Here is a 22,267-nt window from a genome sequence, read left to right as displayed (position 1 = left end):
GTAGGATGAAATAAATTAACTATATCTAAAGAGGAACTGCTCAATGTTGATTGTCAAGATATAAAATGGTAATCATGACAAGTAGAAGGCAGAAGCCATCCTGAAAAAGAATCTTAGCCACCTGCAAGTTTTGAAATTAGTAGGACCTTGAAAGTCCCCTCATTCTTTTTTGTTATTTTGGGAAAATTCTGCTCTTCTCATTCTTTTTATTTTCTTTTTTTCCTCCAGGGTTATTGCTAGGGCTCAGTGACTGCACTACTAATCCACTGTTCCTGGTGGCCATTTTTTCCTTTTGTTGTCCTTGTTTATCGCTGTGGTTGTTGTTATTATTACTGTCATTGGATAGCACAGAGAGAAATTGAGAGAGGAGGGGGATAAAGACAGAGAGAGGGAGATAAAGACAGAAACCTGCAGACCTGCTTCACTGCTTGTGAAGCAACCCCTCCTGCAGGTGGGGAGCTGGGGGCTTGAACTGGGGTCCTTACGCAGGTCCTTGCGCTTGGTGCCATGTGCGCTTGATCCACTGCACTACCGCCCGACTCCCTGCTCTTCTCATTCTTACCAGCAGTTGTTTGAGGCCTATCTACAGAAGTCAGTCCTACTATGTCTGAAGTTTGGGGTGCACGACTTTGAAAACAGTGCACATCCAAATGCTGCAATGGTCACACCTTAGATCATTTGCAGTGGTTCTCATTACCCGGCTGCCATGAGCATACTGGGCACTGCAGAGTTTGTGTGTACAAATCTTGAGTTTTCTGTAGTACACAGACAATCATGAAGGAAAGGTGACATAAGGAAAGTAAATCATGAAATCAGGAATGTTGACCTGATGACAAGCTTCCTTTTTCTCTGAAGTACTAGAAGGTGGGGAAGGAATGCAATAGAAGAAGTGAGCATCCTAGCTGCAAACACTTATCTGTGAAGTAATTTCTACTGGATGTATGAATTAACACTGCTGAAATGGAATACAAGATGCTGGAGAGCAGAAACTAACAAGGTGGTAGAGTTATGTTTTTATATGGAAACTGACTAAATAATATCATGCTGCAGTAGACAGGCAATATGCTTCCTCTGCATCCTATTTTAGACCATGTTGGTGGTTGTTTACATCAGATCTAAATAACATCCACACTGTTCTGTAGCAGAAATCTGCTACCACAGGGCCACACTTCCTTAGAGCAACTCTGCTTCACTGCTTTTACACCAAAGAATAAGACTATATTGAAGAAAGGCACCTACAAGCTAAATTTAGACAGCAGCATTTCCTTTTGATGAAAATCTCCTTTGACAGTCTTCTAGAAAAAAAAATAGATTTCAGTATTTGTGAGAATTTTTCTTAAAATTTCAAGTGCCTGTAATGGTTCTGAGTGCTCTATAGAAATTCAATGTTATAGCTAAAAGGGCTGGTGAAAACTCCCAGCACACTTCCAATGTGATTGTCAAAAGCTGAAGTTACCTTTTCTCATAACTCCGTAGAATGAATGAACCAATTATACAGATTATAAACAGCCAGAGTCCAAATTGTTCTCGTTGAAAGTATAGATTCCACCATACAGACCAAACTCTCAGTTTGCAGCAATGCTCAACTTGGTAGTACTAACTGCAGAAGGAAGAAAGGGGGGGGGGGGGGGCTCAACACAGCATTTCTAGGATACTAAATGGTATATCAAGTACTGTTGCAGGAGACCCTGAAGACAGAAGCAATGGAGGTCCATTGAAAGACAAGTGTGTGTCACTGCTGTCACCAGCTGAGAAAGAAGCTTTATACCCAGGAAAGGATACTTACTTAAATTAGCCAGGGGCACTCCAAACAGGTATCTATTAAATCTTTAAAACGAGGCGGAGGCGAAAATCAGCAGGAATTAGAAGATTCAAACAGACAATCTTAACCAAAGGCACAATCATCTTACTTTTTCACAGAATGTGCATGCAGTGTGGATAAGAGTGGTCTGGGAAAGTCTAGAATTTGATGGGATATGGAGATTCAGCTGGCAATCACGTCAAGCAAGACCCCTTAAAATGTGACTAAGGAAGGAGCTTGGTGATAATAGAGGGAGCTGGTATTTGCTGAGCATTTACTATGTTAGAAGTCCTCTGATAAAACTCTTTAAAACATTATTTGATGCCACAATCCACATTTTTACAGGTGAGGGCAAGTAAAGGCTAGAAAAGTGACTACAACAGGTGACACAGCTAGTAAATGAGTAGAAGCTTCTAGAGTAAATGAGAAACTGAGACTTGTCCACTGAAAACATTTATTCAGAGGAGGAACTGAGAAGGATACTCTCCGTATCCACGACTACCACCTGATTCCCGAAATGCATATTCTTCTCTTGGCTTTTAACAAGTTCACAGATGTGAAAGCCAATGACAGCAAAGGCACTAGGTTTCTACTATTCATGGGACAGTGTCTCCTGTTCTCTGCACCCTGCCTAGCAAAAAGAATATCTATGTTGTAGAGAAGGAAGAATGAATACTAGCCACCTTTTAAAATGACACCAATGAGGTGTCCTTCTTTTTTGGGAAAATGGGGGTCCAGAAATAAGGAAATATTTTAAAAGCTGTGTTTCCACAGGGGAAAGGAGAGGAGGCAGGGATCAGTAAACTGAACTGGAAAATATGCAGGTTTTCTGCTGACTAAACAGCCAGCAGTGAGGACTCATGGCCATGGGATCCTAGCTCAGAAAGAAGGCAATGAACCCAAATGGTTATGTATTTTGTGTATACTACAGCCAGTGTGTTAAAAATAGGGTTAAAGGAATTATTTTAGAGGTACGAATATACTTTCTGGGAACTAAAGCAAACAGACCAAAGATCTGTGGACCTAATAAGTTGTATTCTTTAACCCTGAAAACTAAGGATGTCGTTAACATGATGTAAGGAAAGAAGTCTGTTTTTATGCACTTTTAAAAATGTGTAGTACTCAATAAGAAACTCTTATTAGGACATTAGAAAAGTATGTCACTTTTTCAGATCTGAAGGATTTTCAGGATTTTTTTCCCCTAATTTCCCCCCAAAGAATAATTACTTAATTTTGAAAGAAGAGACTCTCACAAGTCAAACAAAAATATTTTAAATTAAAAATACATCTGAGTAAAGTTTGTTCTTACACTGAAATTCTTTGCCTAGTTTTCAGTCTACAACAATTTCATTTCCTCGTATTTTACCATGAAATAAGATTATTTTGAAAAATATTGGGCAGTTTGCCAACTATGTTAGAAATATTCTGAAACAATTTATCTGCATGTAAAATTTAGATGTGAGTGAAATGAGGCCTTTTAAAATCTCCATCACCTTTAATTTCCAACTACCTTTGTCTAGTGAAATTGCTCATTTGGATTGTGTACTGTTCTGTGCTGAGTGTGACCCAGGTTTGAGTCTGGCACCCATGGCACTGAAGTCAACTTTGGTCCTGTGGTCTCTTTCACTCTCCCTCTGCCTCTGTCTAAAAAACAAACAAACAAACAAAACAAGTTAAAAACTAAGGACTGCAGTAAGAACTTTTAAATCTCTTTGAAATTTAATTACAGGTGAATACATACTCAAAATGCTTCTTTGTTCAGCCATTTTGATTTTTTTTTTATTTCTTTTTTGGGGGATTGTTTTACAGTCCACAGTAAATACAATAGTTTGTACATGCATAACATTTCTTAGTTTTCCACATAACAGTACAACCCCCACTATGTCCTCTGCCATCTTTTTCCAGGACCTGTACTCTCCCCCCACCCCACCCCAGAGTCTTTTACTTTGGTGCAATACACCAACTCCAGTCATTTTGAAATTTTTTTTCTTTTTTATTTAAGAAAGGATTAATTAACAAAACCATAGGAATTTTAAACCCATACAAATATGAAATCTATGGGTCTAGTACAATGGTTTAAAAGTCCAAATAAAAAGCTCCTTGGCTTTTAAGGTAATTGTTTAAAAATGTGTATATAGATGAAATGAAACTGACTCACGAACTGCTGGGCCTGGAATTTGCAAATCATAAATCTCTTATCCTTGTAAACAAAGTCTAGCAAAATAAGGCCCCTAATTTCCTTCTTTCTAATCTGAAACAAACTTCCAGGATTTTTAACATACACAGAAAATTAAGGATGCTTATTAGCAAAACACAACTTAGTTTTTAAGAGTTCTGTCACAAACAGTTGAGCATTCTGGTGCTGCAGTGTAGAAAAACATTTGAAAAAAATGAAGTAGTAAGTTAAGATATCTTGTTTATAACAGTCTTTCTTCCTTATTCCCTTAAAAAAAAAAAAACTCCTATTTTATGCCACCTTCGATATAAGGCATGACATTTTTTAAGTCCTCAATCCACTACAAATACTCTGGAATGTACCAGCTAGAACCTGGTGCATATTTCTTCTAGACAACCTAAAGGTCAGTCAACCTGCAGCCCTTGGTAAATAAGGTGTGCCTCACAATAATGTGGGCTGTCAAGCTTGCACTTCATCCCAAGGCTGCACATTACAGTTCCAAATCATGAGAGAGAAGAGAAGAGAAGAGAAGAGAAGAGAAGAGAAGAGAAGAGAAGAGAAGAGAAGAGAAGAGAAGAGAAGAGGAGGGGAGGGGAGGGGAGGGGAGGGGAGGGGAGGGGAGGGGAGGGGAGGGGAGGGGAGGGGAGGGGAGGGGAGGGGAGGGGAGGGGAGGGGAAGAGAGGGGAAGGGAGGGGAGGGGAGGGGAAGGGAAGGGAAGGGAAGGGAAGGGAAGGGAAGGGAAGGGAAGGGAAAGAGGAGAGAGGAGAGAGGAGAGAGGAGAGAGGAGAGTAGCCACTGATGTGAAAGCTTAAGGGAGTGTAAAATTATCCCATCTAATAGGGCCACTTAAATGAGGAAACTGATGTACCCTGCAAAGGGCCCAGCACTGTAACTCAGTTCACAGCTGCAAATACTCAATTATGTGGCTCATAGCTGCACACATTGTGTTAAAAGCTGAAGGATGTCATAATTTTCCTAAGAAATGCCTGAAAACTCAATTCCTGCATCCTGAAAGCCATCTTTCCCCCAACCCCCCCAAAATACCTCTAATGGGTGGGTGTAGATAACATAATGGTTATGCAAAAGACTCACACCTGAGGCTCCAAAGTCCTAGAATCAAATCCCTCTCCCACCACCACCTTAAGCCACAGCTGAGCAGTGCTTGGGGGGGGGGGGGGACCGACTAACAAACAAACAAACAAACAAAAAACCCTGTATCTAGAGACAGAAATTGAGCTGGCAAAAGAGTTAGGATATTAACACCTCCATTTCCACCCAGTGATAAGTGCAGAGAACCATCAATTCTGGGAAGGTAGAGCTTGTCTTGCTCCAGGCAACAGCAACCTGGCCACCATCTAGCACCCAGTAGGCATGCACATGCTGCAAGTCATTCGCCACCAGCCACCTGCCCATTTCTGCTCTCAAAGCCACTGGCAGCAAAGCAAGTCACCCGTGGATCCAGATAACTTTTCTTTGGAAATCTTTGCCTTCTGGAAACTTTTATCCAGTGACTCCAGGCCCAGAAGTCGGCCTGGAGGAATATGCAGCTTTTGCCTGAGCGGGCAGGCGCTGCAGATGGATGGAGTGAGGTGGTCAAGGGGGAGGGGGGCTGGGGGGCCGGTGCCGGGCGCGGTGGCTCCAGGTGTGCCAGCTGCTGTGGCGGCCTGGGCAGCCAGCGGGCCGCTGCTCCCCAGATAACCAACTTCTCAAACTTCCCTTTCCGGGGGTGGGGGTTCGCCTCGATCGCGGCTGACACAACGCCTTTCCTGTCTCTGCACAAAGGGGGCCGTCCACTTTAACTTTCCTTTTCTTTTTAGAAGAAAAACCCGACCCCCCCCCTTCCTCTTCTGCCGCCGAGGTTGTTGATCTACGTGGGTGCAGCGAGGGGAAACTTTTCTGTTTCCGCCGGAGCGCCGGGTGCCCAGGGCCGACTGTCAAGCGCTGCGAAGGGGCGGGGAGGCCCGGGGACCCCCCGCGCCCCGCCAAGCCCGGGGTTGGGGATGGGGGGGCACCTACCCGACTTCTGAACGTGCGGTGGGATCGTGCTGGCGATGCGCGTCCACAGGACGATGTGCAGCGGCCACAGGCCCTTGAGCAGCCCCCGACCCATGGCAGACCCCGCCGCTCCTCATAGACCGAGCCCGGAGCGCAGCGCCAGGCGCCTTCCTGGAGCCCCGGCTGCGCCCTCGCGCCGCCGCGCACTCCCGGGACCCCGCGCCGGGCGGGCCGGCCGGGCAGATGTGCGGGCCAGCTGTGGCGCGGGCGCGCGGGCCGGCGAGGAGGGGGCCTGAAGGCCGGCGGGGCGCGGGGAGGCCCCCGGCGGGGCGGCCGAGGGGAGCTGCGGGGAGGCCGGCTCCTGCCTCGGGCGTGTGCGCGCGCGGGGGTGTCGTCTGTCGGTGCGCGCGAGTGACTCACTCAACTTCACCCGGCGTTGCGGGGGAAACAGGAAACTCCTCGCCAACAGCTGGGCAGGACCGCTCGCAGCCCAGAGCTGCTCCCTCTCCCAGGGCTTCCAGCCCTCGCTCTCCTCGAAGCTGCCAATCACGTTCCTCTAGACCAGCCCCTTCAAGGGTTTTGGCAAACTTTCAGCTGCCCCTCAAGGCCCACAGGAGTTCCTGCCTCCAACTGTTGACTCCGGAGTGACTACGTGCACATGTTTCAGAAAGTCACTAGACTGAGAAGGTGTATGTACTTTCCATTTCACTGTCCCCCTCCCTTCAGGAAACATCTCCCTTCCCCCCCCCCCCCCCCCGTGGATTCTTCCTTGGGGATTTACAATTTGGGTTTCAAGCTACAAGTCTGGACCCATTAGTGGGATGCTGAAATTTAATGAGTTTTGACCATCTTTCCTCCAATAAACTAGGAGTAAGTACTGACTCACTACACTTTTGTTTCAGTTATAGATGCCTACATCATCACGGTGTAAAACGTTTTTCTTTAGGTAGAAGACTGGGAAGTCCAGAAGTTTGTTTTTTTTTTTCCTTTGGGGGGAGATAGGAGTGGAGGGGAGTTGTTCTCAAAGTAAAATATGATGACTGGAAGAGACAGCATGATAGTTGTGTGAAAGATATTCATTATTCATGCCTGAAGCTCTGAGCTTCCAAATTCAATCCCCAGCACTATGTCAGAGCTGAGCAGTGTTCTGTTCTAGTATCTCTCTCTCCCCTTTTCTCTCTCTGTGTACATTTTTCTCTGTACATCTCTCTCATTACAAAGTGTAAAATAAAAATAAAAAGACATTTTTAAACTATAATATGCATTCTGATCACTGAAGAAAATCTGGTTAAAATAGAGATTCTGATTTCTTTGACCCAAGGTACAGAGTCTGATGGACTTTTGGGTAGTTTCTCCGATTTAGAAGTCTTTTTTGGGAGGTGGGGGTCTGGAGGTGGGGAGTGCTGTTTATTAAATTATTGTAAATGATCAGCCTTTACAAACTAGCGATGGTAAGAAACAATATCTTTGGTGTACCCTGTAGGGCTGTGAAGATTAAAGTGGCCTAAGAGAGGGTTCAATGCCTCAGTTTGCATCCCAATACAACAGACCAAAGAGAATAATCAGTTTGCCTTCCAAAAGGAGGAAACACTGAGAGCAATACTAAATAAACTTCCAACTTTCCCATATTGCTAAGGTGACCAGGTCTGCTCAAGTAGTGCTTGGACATATCTCCTTAGAAGTTTAATTATTAGTAAAGCCCCTTTCCCTCCCTGTGTGTCTTCATTGGATACTGAATTATAGACTTGCCCTATTTCAAGCTCTCAAACACTTAGATTTTGTACCTATAGCCCTTTGATCAGATCCTCCTGCAAGTTGCACAATAAATTCCTTATCTCAAAGAAAGATTGTTTTGGAGAGGCAGGTAGACAGTCTTACTGGGAATAAAGGCAAATAGCCTTTCTAGGGGGTTAAATTCTGAAAGCCTTCCTGGCCAACCCATTTCTTTGATTCTGGGGCATTAATTCTGGTCATTACTGTTGTGTCCGGCACTGCAATGGCTCACAGACTATTTCTCAGGAAAATGCCACTTCCCAGTTCTTCTGTTTAGCAGACAGGAAGTGCAATGAAATTGAATGGTTGGACATTGTCTTGCTGATCAATAGTCTTGCCCAAGTTGGAGTCACTTTAGCAATACTGTGTAGTTCAATATTCTCTTCTCCCATTTCCTCAGCACTCAGCATATACAAGACCCTGCCAGCCTTGAACAGAGTTCCCCAGTCATGCAGCCTGAGCCCTTCCACTTAGTTTCTTAAGAGCAAAAGTCATATTTTAAGAATGCAACTGTGGGGCCTGGTGGTGGTGGCTTAACCAGTTGTACACACGTTACCATGTACAAGGAAGCTGGTTCAAGCCCTTCATCCCCACCTCAGAGGGGGAAGCTTCAGGAGAGATAAAACAATGTGGCAGGTGTCCCTTCCTTCCTTCCTTCCTTCCTTTCTTTCTTTCTTTCTTTCTTTCTTTCTTTCTTTCTTTCTTTCTGCCTCCAAGGTTATTGCTGCGGCTGGTGCCTGCATTACAAATCTACTGCTCCTGGAGGCCATTTTTAGCATCCTTCTGAATAAAAATATTCAATGGCTTCCCACTGCTATTGAACTAGAGAACAGACAGTAGATCCTTTAAGGTGCCTTCATGCCTTCCTTTCTCTCTTGTGATCTTGCAGAAGAGGCCATCTGTTCTCTCCAGCTTAGAGTCTTCTCTACACACCTAATGTTTCTCCCCCACAGACACATACCCCACCCCCACCCCCACACCCACCCCAGTTCAGGCTCCCTTCCTCAGCCAATCATTTCCTCTTCATTTAGCCTAGTATTGGTCTTCCTCGAGTGAAATATAATTTCTGTATGGGTGAGCTTTCCTTCACCTTCTTGTGTGATCATTTAAATGGATTCTCTTGGCACGTGTGTAACTTATGCCTCTCTTTTTGCAGCACTTGAGACAGCTACAGTTTTGTAGTTATTTGTATCATTCATAATTTCCACTTATTTCACCTCTTTATTTTCAAATTTCTTGGGAGTAGGGATTATAAATTTCCATCTACTCAATATTTTTTATAAGTGATTTAATAATGATTAATGATAGCGTAGGACAAAAGGGATACAATTCCATATAATTCTCACCACCAGAGTTCAGTATCCTCTCCATTAGAAGTTTCCCTGTTCTTTATCCCTCTAGGAGTATGGACCAGAATTCTCTGTGGGGTGTAGTAGCAGGTGGAAGGTCTGACTTCTGTAATTGCTTCTCCCACCACTCAATCTTTTATCCCTAGGATCTAGCACATAGTAAATGGTTATTACATGTTTTCCAGGATGAATGAATGCATGGAACAATCACATTTCAGAAGTAAATTGTACTTAACTATCCTAGGTAGTTCCTAATCCTGCTCAGGTCATTCTATGGAGATATAAACACAATATATTTCAGCAGATGATGTAATTACTTCTTTTCTTCTTTTTAATTTATTTAATTTTTTATTTATAAAAAGGAAACATTGACTAAACCGTAGGATAAGAGGGGCACAACTTCACACAATTCCCACTACCAGAACTCTGTATCCCATCCCCTCCCCTGATAGCTTTCCTATTCTTTATCCCTCTGGGAGTATGGACCCAAGGTCATTGTGAGGTGTAGAAGGTGGAAGGTCTGGCTTCTGTAATTGCTTTCCCGCGGAACATGCGTGTTGACAGGTCGATCCATACTCCCAGCCTGTCTTTCTCTTTCCCTGCTGGGGAAGGGCTCTGGGGAAGCAGAGCTCCAAGACACATTGGTGGGATTGTCTGCCCAGGGAAGTCTGGTTGGCATTATGCTAGCATATGGAGCCTAGTGGTTGAAAATAGGGTTAACATACAAAGCCAAACAAATTATTGACTAATCATGGACCTAAAGGCTGGAATAGTGCAGATGAAGAGTTGGGAGGCCCTCCATTTTGTAGATAGCTAGTAGGCATATTTTAGTTATATTCCAAAGGGCCTGTAGCTATACTAGTGTTTTTTTGTCTTTTTGTTTGTTTGTTTTTGCCTGAGTCTGAAATCTGGGGAGGTGATGTCATGGATGGCAGAAGGACCAGAAAGCAGGTAAGAGAGTAGTTCCCAAAATAGGAAAGGTGTATAAATATTGTTGACTGTAAACCCCATCGATTTGATGTGATCTGGGGCCCATATTCAGCTTAGGAGCCTATGTGACTTCTGCATCCCTGTAGATATGAGCTCCATTCTGTGGTCATAAATTGGAACATTCCAAACTGCCCCAATATCAGGATCCATCTTCCTCAGGTGTAGCATAGAGTATATTGTCCAGCCTCCCTTTGGAGGATGGAACATTCTCTACAATTGTTGATCCAAGTTGAGGGCAAAATCCTATGGGGGGCCCACAAAGCTGTCTATTGTGTTATTCCTGATAGAGTTGACTGGTAACAATGGAGAGAGGGATTTATTTGAGGTCTAGGCCCATCATGTCTGTTTGGGAATCTCAGGACTCCCGGATTAGGGCCCCAGCTTATGGGGTGTCATAATAGTGACTAAAGAGTCATCCTTAAAGTAAGCCAATTTCTTGCCCTTATTCAGCGTTTGCAGTCCTTGCTTTGATGAAGTTAGCTTTAGGGTGAGAGAACTGTAATAAGAAGTAGGTGAGGAAGGTATCTAAGTCTAAGTAGACACTATTTCATTAAGAACTTGATACAGACTCACTATAGACTATTATGTATTTTTGCTTTCAGGTATATATTTTGCCCTAATTTATGGATACATGTGAACATATGCTCTATCTTATGGGACCTGGTCTATATCCAGGTTTTGGGACTTTGTTAGGAAGGGAACCTCCTGGAATGGAATTTGAGAATACTATGAAAGTAAAGGTCTCACCTGAGTAATGAGGGTGAAGAGTTGACATTTCATGCCTGTCGTCTCTGGACACAGTCTGAAGTGAAGCATGCTGAGGTGATACTCCTTGCATTGATTAGTGGATGGAATATCATTTGGTATGGATTGAGAGAAGCATGCAGGAAAGTGAGCCCCACCATAGAGATTCCAGGACTGGGGGAAATTTAGGCTCTAAAGAGGAAGCAGAAGATTCCTGCTGTCTTAGGGTTTAAGAAGACAACAGATAGTTACTGCTATAATCACATTATTTGGTGATTGGATTAACATTGAAATATCCCTTTGTTAGGATTTGCTGTTTCATACACAACATCACCATAATTTATGTCCTTTGACATTATTTACATATAGCTGTGCCACCAGTTGCTTCTGTTCTCCCTGGTCTAAGCTTTTAAGAGAGTCAACATATCAAAGACTCAGCCTATGTATTAAGAAGACACAGTCTGAACTTTAAAAAGTTTGAGACATTCAATTAATTTTTTCCCTCTCATATTAATTATATAGTGACTTATATGACTACAAATTGATAGGAGTGTACATAAACACCATTCCCACCACCAAAAGACTGTGTCCCATTCCCCCCTGCCCCATGAAGCTGAACATCCACCTTCACCCTCAACCCAGGGTTTTTACTTTGGTGCCCTACTTACTTCTTCCTTTTCCTAAAATGGAGAAGTATAAGGGCTTTTTTTTTTTTTTTTTTTTGTAGATTCGTCCAAGTTCCTTTGCACAACATGCATATACTTCCTTAATCTCTCAAACACAGAGAGGTGAATAAATGTCCAGTTGACTCCAAAGATAAAGTTATTACAAAAATAGATTTTTTTATATTGTTGGAAATCAAGTGTGAGATATTTGGTTCCATGAATTAGTAATTAACTGGTGGTCCTTGTTATCACATATCATTCATGTTGATTTTGAATTTGCTTGCCTTTAGAATTTTTTTTAGGAGAAAAATAGATATAGCAAGACACAGAGAGAGTGAAAGAGACCACAACACTAAAGCTTCCTTCAGTGTTATGCAAATAGCACTTGAACCTGGGCTGCACACGTCAAAGTAGGGCACTGTACAAAAAAGCTATTCCACTGACCTTTCAAAAAAATTTTTTTTAATTTTATCTTAATTTATTTATTGAATGGAGACAGCCAGAAATTGGGAGGGGAGGGATAGTGGAGAGGGAGAGGGAGAGGGAGAGGGAGAGGGAGAGGGAGAGGGAGAGGGAGAGGGAGAGGGAGAGGGAGAGGGACCTGCAACACTGCTTCACCACTCTCAAAGCTTTCACCCTGTAGGTGGGGACTGGGGGCTTGAACCCAGGTCCTTGTGCATTGTAACATGCGCTCAGCCAGATGCACCACCACCAATAAGATTTCTCATTCAACCCTCAACCTCCTAGGAAATTAAATCTAACTTCAGCAACATCAAAGCCAACTTCAAACATGAGTTTGAGACACTAACACGATGTGTTCATAGGCATGTGTTCATAGGCATACTTAAAAATGTATCACAATCTCTCTTTTGTTATCCTTACTGGAAGATAAAATTGATACCTTCAACTAATATAGCTGTATATTTGATGACATGGTCCGTATATTCACATAGACAGTCAGTAGACATATTGGACAATTTGAAAATAGAAACTAGGGGCCAGGCAGTGACACACTTGGTTAAGTGTTTACATTACAGTGTGTAAGGACTCAGGTTCAAAGCTCTGGTCCCCACCTGCAGGGTGGAAGCTTCGCGAGTGGTGAAGCAGGGCTACAAGTGTCTCTCTCCCTCTCTATCTCACACCCCCTCTCAATTTCTCTCTGTCTCTATCCAATAATAAATAAATGAAAATATTTTTACAAAAGAAAGTAGAAACTAAAGATAAAAACTCAACTCAGTATGTTAAAAACAATCAAGATAATTTTTTAAAAACATTTACTATGTTAAAAAAAACTGCAAAAACCCAGTTGGCTGAGAATTCAACAATATAAAGTATCTTCATTATTCCAGTTTTACAAACCAAATACATACATAGAACAATTGGGCTAAATAAAAATGTGGTTAATTTAAGCCCTTCATTTCCCAGCTGTGATGAGACAAGGGCTTTCTGCTTCTCTGAACCTTTTAACTTGCAGCTGTTGAGGTTAGTGGCTACTAAAGTAGTTAACAGAAAGACTCCTCTCCATGCCAGTCTCTCCTTCTGCATTTTTTCTTATTTATGTATTTATTTATTTTATTGCCACCAATGTTATCTCAGAGGTTCAGTGCCTGCATGAGGAATCCACTTCTCCTAGCAGCCATTTTAAGCTCCCCCCTTTCTTTTTTATTAGGTAGAACAGAGAGAAATTGAGACGGGGTGAGGGATAGAAATGGAGAGAAAAAGACACTAGCAGATCTGCTTCACTATTCATGAAGCCTCCTCCCTGCAGGTGGGGACAAGGTGGGGAAGCTCAACTAAAACCCCGGTCCTTGAGCACGATAACAGGTGCACTCAACCAGGTGTGCCACAGCCCAGCCCCCATCCTTCTGCATTCCTAGTGCTTATCTTTTGACCAGTTTTCCTTTGATTGTGAAACAAACCAAGAAGCATTTAAACAACAGTGAGTTAGAAGGTCACCCACCCTTTCAGTCATCCAAGATGCTAACTCTTCAGGGAAACATTTGTGATCCCTTCAGCATCATATGCTCTCTCTTCTCCCCGAGACAACCTGAGGTGCGTGTGTTATTTTAACCTGTACTTGTCCTATTGGCTATATTCTGTTAGAGTTCTTTTTAGTTATTCATTTACTTTGTGAAAGTTCACCCTACTTATTGTATAGTCTTTTGAATGCACAGATAATTTATTTCTCAATAAATAAATTTTCACATACACACTGTATGCACTACATCCACTATATATTTCTCTCTTTTTTTTGGCCTCCAGGGTTATCCCTGGGGCTCAGTGCCTGCACTACGAATTCACTGCTCCTGGAGGTAATTTTCCCCATTTTGTTACCCTTGTTGTTGTTACTCATTGCTGTTGTTGTTGGATAGGACAGAGAGTACTCAAGACAGGAGGGGAGCCAGAGGGGGAGAGAAAGATAGACACTTGCAGACCTACTTCACCGCCTGTGAGGTGATGCCCCCTACACGTGGGGAGCCGGGGGCTGGAACCAGGATCCTTCAGCCTGTCCTTGCGCTTTGCTCCACGTGAGCTTTACCCGCTGCGCTATAGCCCGACCCCACCACTGTTTATTTCTAGTCTTCTGTAGAATCTTCTTCTTCTAGCATTTGCCCTTCTTCCGTAGCCAGTCAACAGCGTCAGGTTGAGCCTGATGTAAAGTTTTGAGACCTCCTTTGAATCTGGAGAGGTGGCAGTCATTGACTATGTGGGTCATAGTCTGTCTGTAGCCGCAGGGGCAGTTCGGGTCGTCTCTGGCTCCCCAGCGATGGAACATAGCGGCGCACCGGCCATGGCCTGTTCGATAGCGATTGAGGAGGGCCCGATCATAACGTGCTAGGTCAAAGCAGGGTTGACGCTTGCAGGGGTCTGTGATGAGGTGTTTGTTCTTGACCTCAGCTGACTGCCAACTCTGTTTCCAAGAGTCTGGAACAGTTCAGTGTAGCCGTAGGGGACCAGATTCTGTAGAATGAAATATGAGATTATCCATTTATCTAATCTATTACTGTCTTTTTAATTCTTTACAGCTATTAATAGAAGAGGAGAATGTGGTAAGGAGAGAGACTAGAACACAATTTTCAAAAAGCATAATAGATTCTTTTGGAGAAGACTGATTTTGTTTAAATTATAAAAGTAATATATGAGGACCTGAATGGTGATGCAGTGGATGAACTGTTGTAATTTCTGGAGTGAAGCCCCTAGCTCTAGCCTTGGCATCTAATGCGACAATATGATGCTCTCTATCTTTTTTCCTTCTCTGTATCTTTTATCTCTATTTTCAAGTGGAAAAATAATTGAAATGCAAATAAGCCAACAGAAGAAAACAAAAAGGATATTTCACCCCTGTAGACCAAAGATGAACTTTTTAACACTTTGGAGCATGTCTTCCCAATAGTATATTAATCCTTACATAACAGATGAAGAAATTGAGGATTAAAGGGATTTTGTATTTGGCAAAGATCCCATAGCTACTAAGGGAGAAATCCCAAATTGAAAATGAAGCCTACTCCAGAATCTGGAATGTGGAATAAATTGATCAAATAGTTGATCTTAATCACCTAACCAGCTCATCCACCATAGTGTATCTGGGTGAATCTAGAAGGAAATGAACGTGTGTGTGTGTGTGTGTGTGTGTGTGTGTGTGTGTGTGTGTCCCCTGCGGTAGCGCACGTGGCAAGCGCAAGGACCTGTGTAAGGATCCCAGTTCGAGCCCCTGCTCCCCACCTCCAGGGGAGTCAAGGCAGTGAAGCAGGTCTGCAGGTGTCTTTTTTTGTTTGTTTGTTTTTATATATATATATATTTATTTATTTCCCCTTTTGTTGCCCTTGTTGTTTAACATTGTTATGGTTATTGATGTCATTGTTATTTTATAGGACAGAGAGAAATGGAGAGAGGAGGGGAAGACAGAGAGGGGAAGAGAAAGACAGACACTTGCAGACCTGCTTCACCGCTTGTGAAGTGACTCCCCTGCAGGTGGGCAGCCAGGGGCTGGAACCAGGATCCTTATGCCAGTCCTTTATATCACCTGCACTTAACTTGCTGAGCCACTGCCTGACTCCCGTGGTGTCTGTCTTACTCTCCTCCTCTCTGTCTTCCCTTTCTCTCTGTCCTATCCAACAAAGACAGCAATAAAAACAATCATAATAACTACAACGATAAAACAACCAGGGCAACAAAAAGGGAAAAAATGGCCTCTAGGAGCAGTGGATTCATGGTGTAGGCACTGAGCCCCAGCAATAACCCTGGAGGCAAAAAAAAAAAAGAGCTTTACTGCTTTGCTTATACTTTATGTTTGATTAGCAGCGTAACTGGTAGGCGCAGTTCAGCCAGCTGCTCAGCTGAATTCTTTATCTACTGTCTTGTATATTTACACGTTCTTCTCTAGCATTCTCTCCTCTTTGACTCCTTTCTCTTTTGAGGCAATTGTACCCCGTTGTTGAAGACTGAATTATATTTCCCCAAATTCCTATGCTGAGTCCTTAATCCATAATGTGAATCTATTTTCTAATTTCTTGCCTGTGACTGTGCTATCTTTGTAACTTGCTTATACCAATAGCACATGACAAAAGTGAACGATTGTCTGTTCTAATACTAATCTCAAGAAGAGACTTCTCATAGAAGCCAGTTGTCAAGTATGGTTACTGAGTATACTGACACCCTCACGAAGAAGACCAAGGTATTCATATGCGAAATGATCTGGAGAAAGAGGTTATCACTCAGGCCAGTAGCAGCAGTCCCAACCCTCCTAGCTGAGGCACCAAACATATGAACCAAAAAAAAAAAAAACTATCTTGAATTTTCTACTCCTAGCAAGTGTCTGAGGTATTAGAATTAGTAACATGATAGCAGTCCAGATTTTATAGTCATGAGACACAAGCAAATAGTGAGTAAATGGCTAATTCCAGATAAAAATCATTTCCAAATAATAGGGAAGTTCACTAGTGGAGTGGAAAGAGGAAAATGTTGCAGTTTCCTTACAGAAGTTGATCTCTGCACCAAACAGAACCACATCAACTATATGATAGGAATTATACATAGTCTCCAATCATATGAATCACACAATTATAGTCTTATGTATCTAAGTGCGAGCATAAAAATGGGCCAAATGTTCTGAATTTCCTTTTGCAGTTATAACTTTTCCACATTAGTTAAGAATTTCAAAACCTGTGTGTGGGTCATGATAGCTTGATTTTTGAGAGGCCCTAATTTCCTTGTCAGACCAGGGATCATATCTCCTATTCAAGGTGATGAAAGGCACCTACGCAAGGTGATAAAGGAAATTTTGATCAGAAGAAGCTGACAAGAGGTAATCATGAAGTATTCAGATTCGTTCTTAGCAGTCTTAGAGATGTATCTTAGGGCATAAGATTATGCCAGGAATTACAGTGTGCAGGGACTCTGGTTCAAATCCCTGGTCCCCATCTGTAGTGTGGAGAAACTTATGGAGCAGTAAAACAATGTTGTGGGTCTCCCTCTGTCTGTCTGTCTGTCTCTCTCTCTTCCTATATTTCTTCCTATACTTCCTCAATTTCTTTCTGTCTCTATTTAATAAATAATAATAATAAAACTTTAAAAAATAAAGATTATGCCAGGAAAACAAATTTAAAGTAATAAGTCACAACCAAAGTCATGATCATGGAACTGGAGAGAAAAAAAACTAGTATAGCCATGGGCCCTTTGGAATATAACTAAAATAGGCCTACTAACTATCTATAAAATGGGGAACCCCCCAACTCTTCATATGAACTTTTCCAGCCTTTAGGTTTATGATAAATCAACAATTTTTGGGCTCTATATGTTAACTCTTTTTTTCAGCCACCAGGTTCCAGATGCTAACATGATGACAACCAAACTTCCCTGGGCAGACGACCCTACCAATGTATCCTGGAGCTCTGATTCCCCAGAGCCGTGCCCCACTAGGGAAAGAGAGAGACAGGCTGGGAGTATGGATCGGCCTGTCAACGCCCATGTTCGTTGGGGAAGCAATTATAGAAGCCAGACCTTTCACTTTCTGCACCCCACAATGACCCTGGGTTCATACTTCCAGAGGGATAAAGAATAGGAAAGCTATCAGTGGAGGGGATGGGATATGGAGTTCTGGTGTTGGGAACTGTGTGGAGTTGTACCTCTCTTATCCTATGGTTTTGTCAGTGTTTCCTTTTTATAAATAAAATAATAATAAAAAAGAATAGGGTAGCTAACGGGGGGGGGGCTGGAATATGGAGCTCTGGTGGTAGGAACTGTGTAGAATTGTACCCCTCTTATCCTATGGTCTTATCAATATTTTCATTTTATAAATACATTTTTAAAAAAGAAAAATTATTCTAAATCCAAAAAAAAAAAGGTAACAAAGTTCAGTTTGGTGGCAGGAATTTGTATCTAAGTTGGCATGGGGTGAAGCAAAAAGAGATCACATGCACAAAATAATTCCCAAAACACCCTACACTTGTAATATGATAGCCAATAAATGTGTTATCCATCAGACTATGTATCACATTCTATTCTGGTTGGCTTTTTTTTTTTTTAATATGAGTAAGTATATTCAGTCTTCACAACAACCTAAAAGGTAGATGTTATGCAGGTAGGTATGCTTAACCACAAAGACATTAAATACTGACAAAGGGTAAAACATTAATTCCCCAATTAAAAAAAATAAATACTGACAAATATGGAATTCTTGTCCAGAACACTGGTGTCAGAACCAAGATCTAGGCTGATTTGTAATGTGATGACACTAGTTCTTCTCCCTCACTAAAGAGTGAGGTTCTTATCTTAGGAACTTTACACCTTTTGCTTCTTCTGCCTAGCCCATATTTACGGCTCAATAAGTGAATCCAATTAAGAGGGTGATGCTATGAGTAGAGGCCACCATGTAAAATAGTCAAGAACTGAGATTCTGAAGAGTTTGAATTTGGGAAACAAAATAGGATCTGCACTCAATGACTGATTACCAAATGAGACTGGGCATACTTGCCATGGAATTTAAATACCACATAACCTCCCTCTTAAAATTCTGACAAATGCTTCCTTCAAGTGAAAACGATACAAATGAATGAGAATAGTTTTTGCCATCTGAGTGCTGATACAGGTCTTTAAAGTCACAGTCATCTAGTCCATACTAGTAAACTGTTTACATTTAATACTTCAGCCTTTGCATTTTTATGTTTTAAATTGTGGTACATTTTCAGTCTCCAAAATCATTCAGCTGAATAAATAATTATTAATTAATTTAAGGTATTTGCAAGTTAGAAACAATATATTATGGTTTAATTACAATAAACTGCTTTAATTTTTCACTTCATAGCAGTGCTAAATCACTTCATAATGAATGTTGTTAATTGGTTTATTGTTATTATTTAGTCACTGTCAGGGTTTCTCTATTCTGGACTGACTTTTTCGGATAGAAACAGTGAGACTGAGATAGATAGATAGACAGCCAGGCAGATAAATAGATATGCACCCCAGCCCCCCTGTGAAGACTGGACTTGAATCTGGGTGGGTTTTTTTGTTTGTTTTTAATGTTTCCTTGTCACATGGGCTTTCCTCATCCAATCCATCTACTTTCAGATAAAATAGGCTGGTGGGGGGCAAATAGCACCATAAAGCCAAAGCTTCCTCCAGTGTCATGGTGTCATGCTCCCACTCCCCTGTGGTGTGCTGGGGCTGGAGTTGGAATGCATCTAGAGCAAAGCAGATAACCTCCCATGTGTAAGTTATATTCTTGTCCTATAAAAAATGTATTTTAAAGTGGATTAATTTAGTCATGTCAAAAATTATTATAGCAACCTTTTTAAAGAGCTAGCTTTAGGATGGTGGTAGAGAGCCTAATAGTTATGCAAAGAGACTCTCATGCCTGAGGCTCTGAAACCTCAGGTACAATTCCTGCACCATCATAAGCCAGAGCTGAACAGTTTTCTGTTAAAACAAACAAACAAACAAACAAGCAAAAACTAGTTAACTTTAATCTCTACTCCAAATCTATGACACTGTACTCTCTAGGGTATATAATATGCATGTGTCCTAAATAGATTCAGCAAATACTAAGATTTATTTGTAAAATGTGCTGTGATAAATATTTTGAGGGAAATGGTGGCATTTAGCAGGCTTTTTATCAAATAACTACAATGCTAAGCAGCTTCTTCTGAGGCTTTGTTAATTGATAGAGTGAATTTTTATGGGTGAAATGATTGCTACCCAAAGCAGAGCCCTAGGCCTCACCCATTAGTCTGTGTTCAGTCACCCTCAGAAGATTCTGGCACGTGTTCTCACATTAACTATTAACGGAATATCGCTGGCAGAAAATCGCCATATTTTCCCAGAGTGACCATTTCCTGTAAAACACTTCCAGAGTCTGTGAAAAGTCCAGAGCAGAGTCTTCACCTCCCTACAGAGGAGGTCGTTGCTGGTTTGCTTATAAATGTTTATATGTGATGCAGAATTCAATCTTCGACTTACTTTCATTCTTGAGTATTGGTTGGTAGCAAGGATGTAAGGAGGAGACCTTTATTTCTCATCCATTTTTAACTTATATCTCCCAAAGTTAAGCAAATATTTGTCAATGATAAATTGATTTTGATCAATTTACGTTCTACAGACACAGAAACTTTAGATTAACTGTTAGGAACGAGTGCAAAAGATATATGGTAATGAAACACTTAAGCTTTGTATATCAGGGATGAAGAATCCACAATGTGATATGTGCTCTTGCATAATCATTTGCTCAAGCTCAAGAGGCTATTAATTATTAACTCATGCAGTCATTGGAGAAGCATGTGCCACTTGTGCCTTCGGGCATTTCAAAGGGTGGCCTCTCACCAAAGCTGACAATTGGCTCATAGGTCCTTGTCTAGAATTGTCATGGTAAATGCTTATCTCCTAGTCTTAATGACATTAAACCATCAGCTCTGCAGATTCTTTCCTCACTTAAAGGCTGCTGGAATCTTCCAGTTGTTTCAGATTTTAGGGGGAGGGGCTTAGAATGACTACGTCTGAAATTTATTGTCTCCATTTTCTCTTCACATGCAAGACAAACTGAACAACGATTAAAACACTGGGATGCTTTCACAACTCTTAATGTTTTATTTGGCTCATTTTATAGACGCCTTTAATTATGCTCTATTTTTTTTTCATCCCAACCATCTGCTTTAATGAAATATATATTTTCTTCTTTTGTGGGAAACATCGATGTTCCCATGGGATGTTTTTCTCTAGGTAGAGAAAACTAGATAATGATTTTCCCACAGAAGTTTTATGTTTTTGAACAAGGTCCTTTATGTAAATAGGTGTTGTTGAAAAGTAATAATTCTGTAAACAATCTTCTTCAGGGCAAAGTGTACAATCTGTAGTCAAATCTAAAATTAATATTGATAGCGTTTTCCCCAGTTCACAGAGTCTCTAAAAACATGATCTTATTTGCTGCCTATGAAAACCACATTATGTAAGCAGGACAGAAATGATTAACTTCCCTTTACAGAGCAAGAAATTGAGATTCTGACATTAGTGACTTCTCTGAGGCAATACAACTAGTAGGAACCAGAACACAAATAATTCCCTAGACTCTTTCTTCTACTCCACAGGGACTTCTTAGCTTCTATACTGCTGGCTTCCATGTCTCTAAATTGGGCTTTTATCTTTATCCCCAGTTCAGGGTACATTGATATGCTTAAATCTACTCCTAAAGTTCAAACACTGTCACTTGTCTCCTATAGAGAAGGGGTCAGAAGTGCTCTTAAATCAGAATGCTCTGGGAGTATTGTTGCAGCCAGCCCAACCCTCATGGTGAACAGTGACTAAATACAAGTAGATGGTGTCATCTTATACAGGCGATTCCAGTGGAGCTGTCTATCTGAGAGAATAATCTGAGAGGGGCCCCAGTGTGTGTGTGTGTGTGTGTGATAGAAGAAAGATGGTGGGATCCTAGTGAGGAGGATTTGGCTTAGCAACTATTCATAGAATTGCAGCAATAACCCCATGGCTGCACTCTTCTTCTTTTTTTAAAAGTCTTTTAAAAATATTTTATTTATTTATTCCCTTTTGTTGTCCTTGTTGTTTGTTATTGTTGTTATTATTGTTGTCACCATTGTTGGATAGGACAGAGAGAAATGGAGAGAAAGACAGAGAAGGGGAAAGAAAGATAGACACCTGCAGACGTGCTTTACCACTTGTGATGCGATGCCCCTGTAGGTGGGGATCCAGGGGCTCGAACCTGGATCCTTATGCAGGTCCTTGCGCTTCACGTGCACTTAACCCACTACGCTATGGCACTGACTCCCTGACTACACTCTTCTAAGAGCTTTTTGGCACTGAGAATAATTCTCAAACCAAAGAAAGATCTTTCAGAGTTCTCTGCTACATCTTTATGAACATGACCACTTTCTCTTTTTCCCTTTCCTATTTTCATTTACTCTATTCTGTTCTGTCCTGTCCTATCCTATCCTATCCTATCCTATCCTATCCTATCCTATCCTATCCTATCCTATCCTATCCTATCCCATTCCATTCATTTCATAGGGACAGAGAGAAGCTGAGATGGAAAGAGAAGATAAAGAGAGAGACAGGGAGAGAGACACTTGCAGTTTTATTTCACCACACATGAAGCTCTTTCTCCTCCAGTCCCACAGTTGGGGACCAGGTGCTTGAATCATAGTGCATGTGTGCTCGCTCAATCAAGTGTGCCACCACTCATCCCCCAAAGTGTGTTGCTGTTGTCATTAGGGCGTCTCCACTCCACCAAGTTAGACTTTGCAGATAGAAAGAAATAAAGGGACACACGGAG

General features: G+C 41.8%; 1 protein-coding gene across 1 annotated transcript in view; it reads right to left on the bottom strand.

Moving 5' to 3' along the window:
• The window catches only part of TGFBR2 (transforming growth factor beta receptor 2), a 106,584-nt gene extending 99,969 nt beyond the window's left edge, over positions 1-6,615 (bottom strand). The window contains exon 1 of the mRNA XM_007516856.3: positions 5,994-6,615. Coding sequence (XP_007516918.1) covers positions 5,994-6,087 — 94 coding nt within the window. The 5' untranslated portion in view covers positions 6,088-6,615. The remainder of the gene's footprint in view (positions 1-5,993) is intronic.
• Between the last annotated feature and the right edge of the window lie 15,652 nt (positions 6,616-22,267).

The sequence above is a fragment of the Erinaceus europaeus genome, chromosome 21, assembly GCF_950295315.1.
Source record: "Erinaceus europaeus chromosome 21, mEriEur2.1, whole genome shotgun sequence".
NCBI lineage: Eukaryota > Metazoa > Chordata > Mammalia > Eulipotyphla > Erinaceidae > Erinaceus > Erinaceus europaeus.
The sequence above is the reverse complement of the archived record's forward strand: the minus strand, read 5'-3'. Positions and strand labels throughout refer to the sequence as shown.